Here is a 15,630-nt window from a genome sequence, read left to right on the forward strand (position 1 = left end):
TTTTCAGTTTACTGAATCCTAATATGACAGCAAGAAATGCGTATCACTTATAACTTCTTACAATTAAAACTCGAAGTTTAAAAATGCATTTTCAACGATTTTAAACATATACATTTCGTAACATATTTCTGTTTATAATTACGTGAAGTTGAACTTTCGGAGGCAGTAGTTGCACTGGCCAGTATATTTCGTAACACTGTGACAAGCTCTTTGGCTTTCTTCCTTTTTTCATAAGAACCTTGTGATACCACCACTGGATATTACATTGGGTCTAACGAAAAAGTTTGTGCAAGGTTTACCCAAGTTTTTTTTAGATACCCCTTAGCTATTTGAAACGAAGTTGAAAGGAGGCATATTTGTTGGAACTGAATTTCGAAAACTTACGTTCGATTCCAACTTTGGGTATGATCAGTGAGGTTGTTATTAAGTGCTTAGGCAACAAAAAGAACCGACATTACATTTCTCCACCGGCCAACGTGCTGGAAAATTTCCAAGACCTTACAGAAGAATATAACTGTCATTTGATTTTATGATATGCTTTATTACACGATCTAGAGTTCAGGCTTTAGGCCGTTTTCAAATGGTACAAATACGAAAAATCATCTGACTTGCGTGGAACACCAGACTTAGACGGTTTAATAAGCCTCAAGATTTACGATAAGAACATTCACCCACTTGTTTTCCATAAAAATTTGATTATGTCTGTGAAGAACAAGATGAAAACTTTCGCCAAGCCATCAGGGCCGCAGCTATACGAATATGATGGGGACTGCTGCCAATCACTTCAACGAGACAGACAATTCAGCACGAGAAAACACTGGTTTAGATGAAGAGAGAGGAGATATGAGTCAATGGACTCACAGCCCTCCGTAATATTTAGGTGTTCTTACGTCTATACTTCAACAAAATGTTTCTTCATATTGAAAAATTAAATATTTTCCACTACGATTACATGTATTTTGCTAATTTTCTAATTATTAGATTGTGACACAACTATATTTATAGAAGAATACTGAGGTCAGATATAGATTCAATTCCCAGGAAAACAAAACGTGTGATTAATCTATCAGCTAATAAAAAGTAATCACAAAATTTTCGAAGTTTGGATGCTGAACAGATTTATCGCTTGTAATGAAGACCTTTTATGACACATAAATGATGATAGAAAGTGCTTGCATGAACTTTCATTTATTTATTTAAATCTGTTTGCCGGAACAGTTTCGGAAATTACTGTGGATAGTGCATTAATAGTCAATAAGTATTAAGATGCATCTTCTACGTAGTCACTGATGTACAGTATATCGTATATTAGTATAGGAGACAAACTGCTACAAAGTGATCGTAAGGTGCAACTTAGGGTTTACATGTAGCAAATATCGTGTTATGAACCGTGAGCGCTGGCCGGTGTGGCCGAGCGGTTATAGGCGCTTCAGTCTGGAACCGTGTGACCGCTACGGTCGCAGATTCTAATCCTGCCTCGGGCATGGATGTGTGTGATGTCCTTAGGTTAGTTAGGTTTAAGTAGTTCTAAGTTCTAGGGGACTGATGACCTTAGATGTTAAGTCCGATAGTGCTCAGAGCCATTTGAACCATTCGCTAGCATGTTTACGGTTACAGTAACTGTCCTTGTCCGTTTTACACATATGTTGTATTAAAATTTTGAACCATTTTTGAACCGTGAGTGATGTCACCGCTGTTTATATGTAAGCACAATCGACCAGCCGACACCACGCAAAAAGTTGTAATGTACATAATGCCTAGAGACGACCAAGCTAAACTATTCAGATACAGGTGTAATAACACCTATGGAATATGTTTAAACCAGCACGCGATCACACCACTGTCATCTCAGCAACGGATAAACGGGTACGATACCGTTTTGGAGACGATTTTCTTGTCAGTTACGAATATACGAATGTTAAGGACACCACAACACCCGGTCCTCCGAGCAGAGAAAATCTTCGACCCGGGTGGAAACCGAACCGGGCACCTTCGGTCAGCAATATGCCGCACTCGCCGCGCAACTACCGGGACGGACGCCAGAAAACCTTGATAACTGATAAGCTTGAAGGTTCACTTAAAGGTTCATCAAGATCATTAATTGGACATGAAAGGTGCTGCATGAGCTGAGGCAAGTACCGGGTGACACCGCTAACTGCAGTACCCGAAAGGTCCCATTAAGGGCGTATAAACTGCAGAAGACCCGCAGCTGTGTGTTACGGCATCGCGTAAGTGGCGCGCGAGGCCGGTGCGGCTAGGACGCGGCGGGTAACGGTAAACGGGTAATCCGGCCGAGACCGGCCGGCAGCTCTACCTGTGTAACGATTCCAGAAGGAGCGTCTACTCACCGGCGGCGTGGCGTCGGCTGCAGCTAGCGACCGCGGCGGCAGTGGCTCCGGCGGCACCTCGCGTCGCGCGCGCAGCTGTCCGCAGACTGGACGCGCAGGCGCAGCGCGGAGCAGCATCTCGGCTGCAGCGCGAGCAACAAGTCGGCACGGCGCAGCAGCCGGCAGCCGGCAGCCAGCTCTGGACCCCGCACGCCGCGCCCCGCGCACGGCGACGCAGCGCGAGGTACAGTCGCGGACGGCCGACTCGCTGCAGGTCGCGTCGCTATAGCCGCGCGAGGGGAGCACGCCGTTTTCTCCTCCGCACGCGCACGTCAGCGGGGTGACCGGTCAGGTTTAGTAGCCGCTGCTCGACTCTCCGAATCCCAGCAACGAGATTGATTTTGCGGCGCCCTTGAGATGGCCTTCACCTTCGACGGGCTTTGCATCACAAGCACAAGCAGCCAAGCTGCCCGCCTTTCCATCCAAATGCTGTAAGGACTTCCCAGTTGGCCGTCCGGAGAAACGACCGCTTAAAACAGGGGTTGTTGCTGTTTTTGTTGTTGTTGTTATGGCCTTCAGTCCTGAGATTGGTTTGGTGCAGCTCTCCATGCTACTCTATCCTGTGCAAGCTTCTTCATCTCCCAGTACCTACTGCAGCCTACATCCTTCTGAATCTGCTTAGTGTATTCATCTCTTGGTCTCCCTCTACGATTTTCACCCTCCACGCTTGCCGTCGAATACTAAATTGGTGATCTCTCAATGTCTCAGAACATGTCCTACCATCCGATCCCTTCTTCTAGTCAAGTTGTGCCACAAATTTCTCTTCTCCCCAATTCTATTCAATACGCCCTCATTAGTTATGTGATCTACCGATCTAATCTTCAGCATTCTTCTGTAGCACCACATTTCGAAAGCTTCTATTCTCTTCTTGTCTAAACTACCGGGTGATGAAAAAGTCAGTATAAATTTGAAAACTGAATAAATCACGGAATAACGTAGATAGAGAGGTACAAATTGACACAAATGCTTCGAATGACATGGGGTTTTATTAGAACCAAAAAAAATACAAAAGTTCAAAAAATGCCCGCGGATGGCGCTTCATCTGATCAGAATAGCAATAATTAGCATAACAAAGTAAGACAAAGCAAAGATGATGCTCTTCACAGGAAGTGCTCAATATGTCCACCATCATTCCTCAACAATAGCTGTAGTCGAGGAATAATGTTGTGAACAGCACTGTAAAGCATGTCCGGAGTTATGGTGAGGCATTGGCGTCGGATGTCGCCTTTCAGCATCCCTAGAGATGTCTTTCGATCACAATACACTTGTGACTTCAGGTAACCCCAAAGCCAATAATCGCGCGGACTGAGGTCTGGGGACCTGGGAGGCCAAGCTCCTTTTATACACGATTGTCATGCGCAGTCACTGACGTTTTGCTGTCTAGCGCCATCTGTCGGACATTTTGTGAACTTTGTTTATTTTGTTCTAATAAACCCCCATGTCATTCCAAGCATGTGTGTCAATTTTTACCTCTCTATCTACATTATTCCGTGGTTTATAAAGTTTTCAAATTTATACTGACTTTTTGATCACCCGGTATTTATCGTCCACGTTTCACTTCCATACATGGCTACACTCCATACAAATACTTTCACAAACGACTTCCTGACACTTAAATCTATACTCGATGTTAACAAAAATTGCTGTCTCTGACAGAATTACAATGTCATCGGCGAATCTCAAAGTTTTTATGTCTTCTCCATGGATTTTAATTCCTACTCCAAATGTTTCTTTTATTTCCTTTACTGCTTGCTCAATATACAGATTGAATAACGTCGGGGATAGGCTACAACCCTGTCTCACTCCCTTCCCAACCACTGCTTCCCTTTCATTCTCCTCAACTCTTATAACTGCCATCTGGTTTCTGTACAAATTGTAAATAGCCTTTCGCTCCCTGCAAACAGGGGTATCCGGCCTATAATTTGACTCGACACCTTATCGCAGGGTCGTCCATCCTTTTAGCTTACCCGGGTGACATTCGAAGAAGACAAGTATTTTTGGGCCGCACGTAATATACTTGACACTAACAATAACGGTTGTGTAAAATAAAAAGCAGGATCGGTGGTATATTGTTAAATATATAAGCGATTTATAATTCTTCGGAAATGCTAAATATGTATGAGACTTAGATATACACTCTGTAATCAAAAGTATCCGGACACCCCCAAAAACATACGTTTTTCATATCAGGTACATTGTGCTGCCACCTACTGACAGTTACTGCATATCACCGACCTCAGTAGTCATTATACATCGTGAGAGAATGGGGCGCTCTGCAGAACTCATTGACTCATTGACTTCGAACGTGGTCAGATGATTGGGTGTCACTTCTGTCATACGTCTGTACGCGACATTTCCATACTCCTAAGCATCCCTAGGTCCACTGTATCCGATGTGATAGTGAAATGGAAACGTACAGCACACAAGCGTACAGGCCGTTGACTGACAGGGACCGCTGACAATTGAAGAGGGTCGTAATGTGTAATAGGCAGACTTCTAACCAGACCATCACACAGGGATTCCAAACCGCATCAGGATCCACTGCAAGTACTATGGGAGTTAGGCGAGAGGTGACAAAACTTGGATTTCATGGTCGAGGGGCTGCTCATAAGCCACACGTCACGCCGGTAAATGCCAAACGACTCCTCGCTTGGTGTAAGGAGAGTAAGCATTGGACGACTGAACAGTGGATAACGTTGTGTGGAGTGAAGAATCACGGTACACAATGTGGCGCTCCGATGGCAGGGTGTGGGTATGGCGAATGCCCGGTGGACGTCATCTGCCAGCGTGTTTAGTGCCAACAGTACAATTCGGAGGCGGTGGTGTTATGGTGTGGTCGTGGTTTTCATGGAAGGGACTTGCACCCCTTGTTTTGCGTGGCACTATTACAGCACAGGCCTACATTGATGTTTTAAGCACCTTCTTGTTTCCCACTGTTGAAAAGCAATTCGGGGATGGCGATTGCATCTTTCTACACGATCGAGAACCTGTTTATAATGCACGGCCTGTGGCGGAGTGGTTACACGACAATAACATCACTGTAATGGACTGGCCTGCACAGACTCCTGACCTGAATCCTATAGAACACCTTTGGGATGTTCTGGAACGCCGATTTTGCGCCAGGCATCACCGACCGACACCGATACCTCTTCCCAGTGCAGCACTCCGCGACTAATGGACTGCCATTCTCCAAGAAAAGTTCCAGAACCTGATTGAACGTGTGCCTGCGAGAGTGGAAGTTGTCATCAAGGCTAAGGATGGGCCAACACCATACTAAATTCCAGCATTACCGATGACGAACTTGTAGGTCATTTTCAGCCATGTGTCCCGATACTTTTGATCACATAGTGTACCTCCTAATCTCCATCTCCCTACCTCCTCTCTATCCTTCTCCTCCTCACTCCTCCCTTTGTCCATCTTCTCCTCCTCCTCCTCCCTACCTTTGTCCATCACCTTCCCCTCGCTCCCTGTACACTCTCTCTATACATCTCCACACTCATCTCTCTGTCCGTATCCTCCTTTTCCTTCTTTGTATCCATTTACTCTCCCCTTCTCTGTCCATCTCCTCCTCCCCCTTACTTGACATTGTTTATTGTTATTACAAATGGAACCTTGATTGGGACTACAAGCCAAAATGGACAGATAAATCGGTTGGAATCATTAGTGTACGGGTATGAGAGAGACTTTCCAGCTACTGGATCTGTGAGGACAGTAGCTTTAACGACATAATTTCTCACGGTTTTAATCTACGAACAGGTAAGATTGTAAACACAACTTCCCTGTTTTCTGTTAAATATGACTGCAAAAAGAAAAACAAAACCGCGCATTTTCACAGCACATCCTGATCCCCTTCTCCCCCGTCTCTCTCTCTCTCAGTCGGTCAGTTGGTCGAGAGGGGATTCAGCAGCAGACCAAATCCTTCCTTGAATTTGTGTGATCTGAAACAAATCAATTTCAGTAAGATCATTAATTTATTGAAATGAAATAAATCGGAATTTATTGCTTTCACAATAATTGCTTGCTGTTTTTAATGCGTTCGTCGCTACTCTTTGTGGTGAACGATATTTTTTGTCTTTCCGTCCGGTGCGAAAACGAATAGCGCCAGTGGATTACCGACTATCGAGCACGCCACGTCCAAATGCCCATGGGAAAAACACGGCAATTTAAGATTTATTCCATACATTTCCAACGACTGGCCTTCTGATTTATTAGTCGTCATTTCGTATTCAAGGCGAACCGGAAACTGGACACGCTTAAACTGAAACGGTAAGTCGGTTGACTAGTGATGTGTGATGCAGTCGAAAGAATTTACCTTAAAAGTTGGGTTAAAATCTCGTTCTGCAATAATATTCGCCGCAAATTATTTCATTTGAAAAGAACTGTTTTACTTTTGTATATTCTGCAAGAAATGCTTCAATCGAAGTTCTTGGTCAGAAAGCAATGATGGCAGTCTCCTGGTGGCGGTGTAGATTGTTGTAATTTGACATTTTTGCTCGCACACCATAATCCTGGCCGTACGTGTCGAAACCTCAAACCATTACAACGCTGACAAACATTGTTCATTGTTCCGAAATCGATCAACATATCCGCGGCGTAATCGATTGTTGTATCGCATCCGTATCCGTCGTTCCTAAGTCACAATCTTATTCGATTTGCCTCCAGACACTGTGTACGCTCTTCGTCAGTCCCACTGACTCGACAATCACGTTAGTCGACTGCGTTTCGCGTACGGCGACCGATATTTCACCGCCTCACTGGGGGCATTTTTTCCAAAGAAATAAACTATGAACTGAAACTGAGTGTTTGCAACACATCAAATAATCATCAACTGACAGCAATTCAATGTTTGCAACACACCAAAGACATGATCGCCACCGATAACACATTAAAATATCGCTTTCAATTGTATTCTTTTTCGCATAATATCAATATCCAATGCAGAATTTGTTGTTGTATGAAAACCTGCGACAGAAGAACTGTCGAACTGACCGTCACATTTATATGAAGACATATGACAGCAGAGCTGCCAAACTGACCGTCACGTTTCTTTCATCGGGACTTCCATACAAAAATTATTATCAAAATTTCCGCCTTTTCCGGTGGAATTATCAAAAATTTTCTTTCACACAAACCTTCTCATAACAGCTACGAACACAAAAAAAGCCAAATCGGTCTAGCCGTTCTCAAGTGACGATCTTTCACACATATGGGAAGTGATTTTTATATATACACTGCTAACCATTAAAATCGCTACACCAAGAAGAAATGCAGATGATAAACGGGTATTCATTGGACAAATATATTATACTAGAACTGACATGGGATTAAATTTGGGTGCATAGATCCTGAGAAATCAGTACCCAGAACAACCATCTCTGGCCGTAATAACGGCCTTGATACGCCTGGGCACTGAGTCAAACAGAGCTTGGATGGCGTGTACAAGTGCAGCTGCCCATGCAGCTTCAACACGATACCACAGTTCATCAAGAGTAGTGACTGGCGTATTGTGACGAGCCAGTTGCTCGGCCACCATTGACCATCATGATTCTGCAAACAGAACCTGGATTCATCCGAAAAAATGGCATTATGCCATTCGTGCACCCAGGTTCGTCATTGAGTACACCATCGCAGGTGCTCCTGTATGTGATGCAGCGTCAAGGGTAACCTCAGCCTTGGTCTCCGAGCTGATAGTCCCTGCCGCTGCAAACGTCGTCGAATGGTTCGTGCAGATGGTTGTTGTCTTGCAAACGTCCCCATCTGTTGACTCAGGGATCGAGACGTGGCTGCACGATCCGTTACAGCCATGCGGATAAGATGCCTGTCATCTCGACTGCTAGTGATACGAGGCCGTTGGGATCCAGCAAGGCGTTCCGTATTACCCTCCTCAACCCACCATTTCCATATTCTGCCAACAGTCATTGGATCTCGACCAACGCGAGCAGCAATGTCGCGATACGATAAACCGCATTCGCGATAGGCTACAATCCGACCTTTATCAAAGTCGGAAACGTGATGGTACGCATTTCTCCTTCTTACACGAAGCATCACAAGAACGTTTCACCAGGCAACGCCGGTGAACTGCTGTTTGTGTATGAGAAATCGGTTGGAAACTTTCCTCATGTCAGCACGTTGTAGGTGTCGCCACCGGCGCCAACCTTGTGTGAATGCTCTGAAAAGCTAATCATTTGCATATCACAGCATCTTCTTTCTGTCGGTTAAATTTCGCGTCTGTAGCACGTCATCTTCGTGGTGTAGCAACTTTAATGGCCAGTAGTGTACATACTCAGCAAGCAAGCGTACGGTGGGTGGCGGAGGTTACCACTACTAGTAATTTCCTTTCCAGTTCCGTTAGCAAACAGAGCGAGGGAGAAACGCCTGTGTAAAAGTCTTCGTGGTCCTTACGTGAAAGCCAGTTCTCCAAATTTCCACAATAGTGCATCGCGAAAAGAGCGTCGTCTTTCCCTCAAGGGATTCGCATTTGAGTTCATGTAGCATTTCCATAATACTTGCTTAGTGGTCGAACCTAACACTAACAAATCTAGCTGCAAGGCTCTGAATTGTTTCAGTGTCTTCCTTCAGTCCTACCTGTTGGGGGTCCCAAACACTCGAACTACTATCTGGCTGATATCGCGAATTTTTAGTAAAAACTGGAAGGAGCCTTAGGAAGGCGGGACTGAGTATCAAATCTGAAAAGATAGGGGTTGGGTTCCCTGATATGTCGTTTCTAGACAATGCCGTTTTGCCGGGAGAAATCAAAATTTTAGTGAGAAGCTGGTGATGGGAGTGGTAGCAGATCTAGATTTAGCTGAACGCTAATGTAAGAAACCCCAACTAAGCCGGTGGGTTGCTTTCCGATTTATTGTTTGTACTGGTGATTATCTGTAGAAGCTATTTTCATTTGTCATTTTCGTATTTACAGCCAAGAACAGAGTATTGTGAACTGATGTGTTGCAGTTGTTGGCCCAAATTTACATCACTGGAGCAAAGTCTAATTTAGATTTTGTTATCATGGCCCTGATGAAATTTAATGTTTTTATTCTCTTGTTTTTATTCCTTGGCTTCAGAAGCTATAATTGGCTTACAAATTAAGGTCATTTATATTATTATTTGTAAACTGTGAAGAAGGACATTTTATGTTTAATAAAATTGTAAAATTAAGCCCACGCCTGCAAAACGTCCAGCCCAAATTTCACACCACACAGAAACTACGCTACACCTTGTTACGAGTTATTTCATAAAAATAAGTGGCTGGCCAGTTATTCAGAATCGTCTTTCGGCGACCTTTCACCTAGTGTCCTGAGAATTTACGATAATTGCACCATACTCACATAGCAAAAGTCTCTTTTAATGGTCGATTTAAACCAATCAAAAACAGTGAGTATTGTTAAATCACTTAGACAAGAAACAGGTAATGGATGCGCCCACATAATATGTGTTACTGCGGAGGATTTCATATTCTGGCTGAATGTGTTTAACTGGAAAGTTGTTTTTTGCTTGTAATGTTACAGCTATTTAGTGTATTAAATCACGGCGTTCATAGGTTATAGGACAAACAAGTAGGCCTATATGTCATATGCCACCTCATTTGACTTCGTAGCACATCATGTTCTCATTAGTTTAATTTGTCTAGGGAAGTGGCGTAAATGACACTTATTAATATTGTAACTTGCGAAGTTTTTGGCGTATAGAAACATTCTAAGCGGCGATGGACTCGTTACCTCGACGTGATCGATTTGTTGGCTTTGGAATTAATGTATTGTTCTTGGATGGCGTGACACTAAATATCCGAGATACTTAAGTAGATATACACTCCTGGAAATGGAAAAAAGAACACATTGACACCGGTGTGTCAGACCCACCATACTCGCTCCGGACACTGCGAGAGGGCAGTACAAGCAATGATCACACGCACGGCACAGCGGACACACCAGGAACCGCGGTGTTGGCCGTCGAATGGCGCTAGCTGCGCAGCATTTGTGCACCGCCGCCGTCAGTGTCAGCCAGTTCGCCGTGGCATACGGAGCTCCATCGCAGTCTTTAACACTGGTAGCATGCCGCGACAGCGTGGACGTGAACCGTATGTGCAGTTGACGGACTTTGAGCGAGGGCGTATAGTGGGCATGCGGGAGGCCGGGTGGACGTACCGCCGAATTGCTCAACACGTGGGGCGTGAGGTCTCCACAGTACATCGATGTTGTCGCCAGTGGTCGGCGGAAGGTGCACGTGCCCGTCGACCTAGGACCGGACCGCAGCGACGCACGGATGCACGCCAAGACCGTAGGATCCTACGCAGTGCCGTAGGGGACCGCACCGCCACTTCGCAGCAAATTAGGGACACTGTTGCTCCTGGGGTATCGGCGAGGACCATTCGCAACCGTCTCCATGAAGCTGGGCTACGGTCCCGCACACCGTTAGGCCGTCTTCCGCTCACGCCCCAACATCGTGCAGCTGGCCTCCAGTGGTGTCGCGACAGGCGTGAATGGAGGGACGAATGGAGACGTGTCGTCTTCAGCGATGAGAGTCGCTTCTGCCTTGGTGCCAATGATGGTCGTATGCGTGTTTGGCGCCGTGCAGGTGAGCGCCACAATCAGGACTGCATACGACCGAGGCACACAGGGCCAACACCCGGCATCATGGTGTGAGGAGCGATCTCCTACACTGGCCGTACACCACTGGTGATCGTCGAGGGGACACTGAATAGTGCACGGTACATCCAAACCGTCATCGAACCCATCGTTCTACTATTCCTAGACCGGCAAGGGAACTTGCTGTTCCAACAGGACAATGCACGTCCGCATGTATCCCGTGCCACCCAACGTGCTCTAGAAGGTGTAAGTCAACTACCCTGGCCAGCAAGATCTCCGGATCTGTCCCCCATTGAGCATGTTTGGGACTGGATGAAGCGTCGTCTCACGCGGTCTGCACGTCCAGCACGATCGCTGGTCCAACTGAGGCGCCAGGTGGAAATGGCATGGCAAGCCGTTCCACAGGACTACATCCAGCACCTCTACGATCGTCTCCATGGGAGAATAGCAGCCTGCATTGCTGCGAAAGGTGGATATACACTGTACTAGTGCCGACATTGTGCATGCTCTGTTGCCTGTGTCTATGTGCCTGTGGTTCTGTCAGTGTGATCATGTGATGTATCTGACCCCAGGAATGTGTCAACAAAGTTTCCCCTTCCTGGGACAATGAATTCACGGTGTTCTTATTTCAATTTCCAGGAGTGTATTTTATTTCAGTGAAAGTTCTTATCATGACACCTCTTTCGTTCTGTGCATGCTGATGCGATGTTTTTTGGGGGCAGGACATTCAATAAGTGTTCAGTGTCTCTTTGATTCTTGCTGTTCACCTGGTAGCCAGAAGCTGCGCTTAGTCTCCGCCCCTCGCGCTGGACTGTCACCACCCCTTCTGACAGGCGCGCGTTTGAAACGAGCACTCTTGGGCGCACCCTCAGTATCCATTATGTTATATCGTTATACATCGTATATTTTCGAACATTTGCGAGTGCTGCCCAAAATTCGTGCTATATTGTGAGTTGTAAATTTAATTTTCACCTTTTATAAACCTTTAACATCCGTATCTTCGTTAAAAACAATCGTTGGCTTATTTAGTTCTGTATTTACTTGGAAAAGGTACATTTTTAATGATTTTCGGAGTCTCACGTGTAACTTATTCCTTAGCAAATTGTAAGCTACAGTTGTCACTTGTATATTCCCTAAATTTCAGCGGAATATCTTCTTCGGAAATCGATTTCCCCTTTATAATTGTACAGATACTTACGTGATTAGTGTATTATTCCTCTTTTTTTCTGTTCATTGACGTGTTTCCTCTAAATCAGTGCTTGAAACTTTACCATAGTGACGTAAACTTAGCTCTTATCAGTTCTATTACCGTGTTGCAATATTTTGTTTTGCGCAAATTATAACTATCGTACCGCGTACCATTTCGTTCCTCACTTCAACAGTAATTAATGTTGCCGACGTTAGTGGCATATTACAACTGTTTTAGACGTTTTTACATCAGTCTGTTATTGAGCATAATCTCCAAAAAATATTCAAGAAACTAAGTTATTTTCGAAACATCTATAAATTTTATCATAGGTTTTCTTTCTTTCGTTATTTATACAAACCAGTTTCTTTGGTGTTGTAACTCCAGATCCAAAAGGGAACCTGTAATACTTGTAGCGTAACTGCTCTTGAAATTGAAACAAGAGCTATGTACCAGAGGTACCAAAGGTATCTCAGAATACTACCCTTTACAACGGATACTACCTCCTCGTCAGGAGCTACAGACTGTCACTGCCCGTCCAGTTGCCTACGAGTGACGTGTCAGTGGTACATCTAGAGGCCCTGTGTAGGAGAGACAGGGACTGCAGAGAACTCAGAGTATTACACCCATCCCGCCAACCAACAAGTTCAACGTGCTGTCTTCCAGTAAAACTGAACCTGAGCCAGTGACATACATTACACCTTTTGAGAAACCTAATGTGTTCTTTGTCAAACACAAAGGGAGGCAAACACAAAGGGTAGGGGTCTGTCAGTTATCAGCAGTTCAAACTTGCGGCGAATAATGGCACCCAGTAGGGAAATGGCAGCAAGGAATAGGAAGGATTACCTTGTGCACTCTGTGTGTATGTCTGGAGGCCTCATTCAACATCCTGAAGACGCTATTCGGACAGCCATTGACGGGACAAGATCCAACCAATTGCCGATTACGGCATACATTGGAACCAAAGATGCTTATGGACTCAAGTCATACTGGGATCGTTCTAGTGACTAGCAGAGAGCGCAGAGAAGGCCAGTCTTGCTCTATGAGTTTTAACAGCGCTCACAATCTGCAGCATTGTCCCCAGAACTGAGCGATGCACTTTCACTGAGCCAAAAAGGAAGGCTTTGAACCAGAGATTTCGAAGGTTCTGTGACAAGGTGAACTTGCACCGTAAGACTGAGAATTTTAGAGCTGATTGAATGAATAAGGTGTGCACCACATGTCAGGTGTTACAACCCAAGTTGCCGACTGTGCACACTAAGGTTTTCTTTTATTTTTATCTTAGGCTTCTCTCCATCGACCCCAGATGATGCTACCTAAAGGAGAGCTGAGAATACCAGGGTACGAGTCAAAGAACTGTCGAAGCATTCGCAACAAATTACCAGAGTTCCAAACAGTCCTAAAAAGCGCTGAAGCTCACATAATATTAAGGGCAGGAAGCCAGCTACAACACTAAATGACAGCGAAGAAATCTGTGTAAGTGTACATCGAGTGAATATGCTAATGGAAAATGGAGGTGACACTTTAGTCGCAATGAACAAGAAATGTAAATGCACAGAGACTGAAATTGCAGTTGCATGCGAGATTGTTTGGCAAACTTCAGTATCAAGACTAGTAATACGCTTTTACTATCGAAATGTAAATGCACAGAGACTGAAATTGCAGTTGCATGCGAGATTGTTTGGCAAACTTCAGTATCAAGACTAGTAATACGCTTTTACTATCGACCACCAGACTCACCCTCAATACTATCCCAAAACTTTACAGAAAACCTTAGTTCGCTAGTACGAATGTCGCCTAATCATACTGTCATCACTGGAGGAGAAATTAATCATGCAGCGCTTGCCCGGGATAATTAGTTTTGTAGGTCGAGGTCATGTCAAGACATCTTGCGAAACATTACTAAATATCCTCTCTGGAAACTACCTGAAACATATAGTTTCTGAGCCCACTTATCATGGAAATATATTAGACCTAAAGAGAACAAAGTCGCTAGACTGCTTTGAGGATAACCATATTGAAACTGGTATCACTAACCATGGGGCAGTTGTAGCAACAATAATTACTGAAGTGCAAAGAGTAGCTAAAAGAAATAGGAAAATTTACACATTTAGTAAGTTAGACAAAGAGGCAGTCGTGTCACGTCTCAAAGAGGAACTCAGATCATTTACCTATGGCTCAAGTTCCAAAGATTATCTGATCATAAACTGGATCGATATGTGCCTCATAGGACAGTGGATCTTGAACGGTGTGAAGCCGCTAGAAGAAACTTCTAAACAAACTGCTGCTTCTGCATAACAGTTGCAAAATAAAGCAGAGGGTCTTACAGGGAGACACTGAATGAAACACGTTTCATTGTCAAGAGGGCAATGCTTGAAGCCTTCAATGACTAACAGAGCTTATCGAAAGATCTCTTACATAATTCAAAAAAATTCAGGCCATATGTAAAGGTTGTCAGCTAGTACCCAGACACTCATAGACGACACAGCAACTGAAACTGAGAGTAGCAAAGCAAAAGTAGAAATACTGAACTCGGTTTTCAAACGTTATTTTACTAAGGAAGAAAGAGATGTAATGTCTCGCTCTATTAGAAAGATGAGTGATATACTGTAGATATTAGTGACAGTGGCGATGGATAACAACTAAAGTCGCTAAATTGAACAAGGCTTCAAGAACTGAAGGGAGCTCTGCCAGATTATATACAAAATTCGCATCTGAGTTAGGTCCCCTTTTAAACACAACATACCTAGGATCTGCTGGATAAAAAACATTGTTCATTGACTGGAGGAAATCACAGGTCACGCGTCAAGATGGTTAGCATAACTGGTACATAACCCATCCGGTATCATTGACGCCCCTCTGTTGTGACATCGTAGACTAAACATAATCAGGTATCTCGAAAATAATTACCTCTTCCCTGCCAACCAGCATCGATTTAGAAAACATCAATCGTGCAAAAACTACCTCGCGCTATTCTCGCACGACATTCTGATAGCCATGGAACAAGGAAATCATAAGAGGTGCCAAATTTTCTTCACTTGCGAGATACATTTCACTCGGCACGACACCAACTTTTATTTACGAAAGTACAGTTATGTGGTTTATCAGTCGAAATTTGTGACTAAGGTGAGGATTTCTTCTAAGTGGGACGCAACACGTTATCTTCGCTGACGATTCATCAACAGGAATAATTTCAGGCGCGCCTTAGTTAGAACCCTTGTTGATAATGTTGTATATTAAAGACCTCTCAGACAATACTCACATTAACCTAAGAACTTTTATATATGATGCAGGTATCTATAATAAAGTACTGTCTCAATAAATGGTGCAGAAATGCATTCTACGAAAAAAAAAGCCATACCACGAAGGGGACGGAAATCAGTAGATGATTATAATTTCAGAAAAATGGGATGATTTATTCAAGAGAAAGAGCTTCACAGATTGAGCAAATCAATGACGCGTTGGTCCACCT

General features: G+C 44.2%; 2 protein-coding genes across 2 annotated transcripts in view; one reads left to right on the forward strand and one right to left on the reverse strand.

Moving 5' to 3' along the window:
• LOC126483858 (prion-like-(Q/N-rich) domain-bearing protein 25) overlaps positions 1 to 2,430 on the reverse strand; it is a 194,040-nt gene extending 191,610 nt beyond the window's left edge. Inside the window, exon 1 of the mRNA XM_050107084.1 lies at positions 2,349 to 2,430. The gene's annotated coding sequence lies outside the window, so the exon portion shown is untranslated. The remainder of the gene's footprint in view (positions 1 to 2,348) is intronic.
• Positions 1 to 15,630, forward strand: part of LOC126434812 (uncharacterized) — a 146,380-nt gene that overhangs the window by 4,686 nt on the left and 126,064 nt on the right. The window contains exon 2 of the mRNA XM_050090460.1: positions 2,391 to 2,571. Within this exon, the coding sequence (XP_049946417.1) occupies positions 2,391 to 2,571 (181 nt within the window). The remainder of the gene's footprint in view (positions 1 to 2,390; positions 2,572 to 15,630) is intronic.

The sequence above is a fragment of the Schistocerca serialis genome, chromosome 1 (genome assembly GCF_023864345.2).
Source record: "Schistocerca serialis cubense isolate TAMUIC-IGC-003099 chromosome 1, iqSchSeri2.2, whole genome shotgun sequence".
In the NCBI taxonomy this organism is placed as follows: domain Eukaryota; kingdom Metazoa; phylum Arthropoda; class Insecta; order Orthoptera; family Acrididae; genus Schistocerca; species Schistocerca serialis.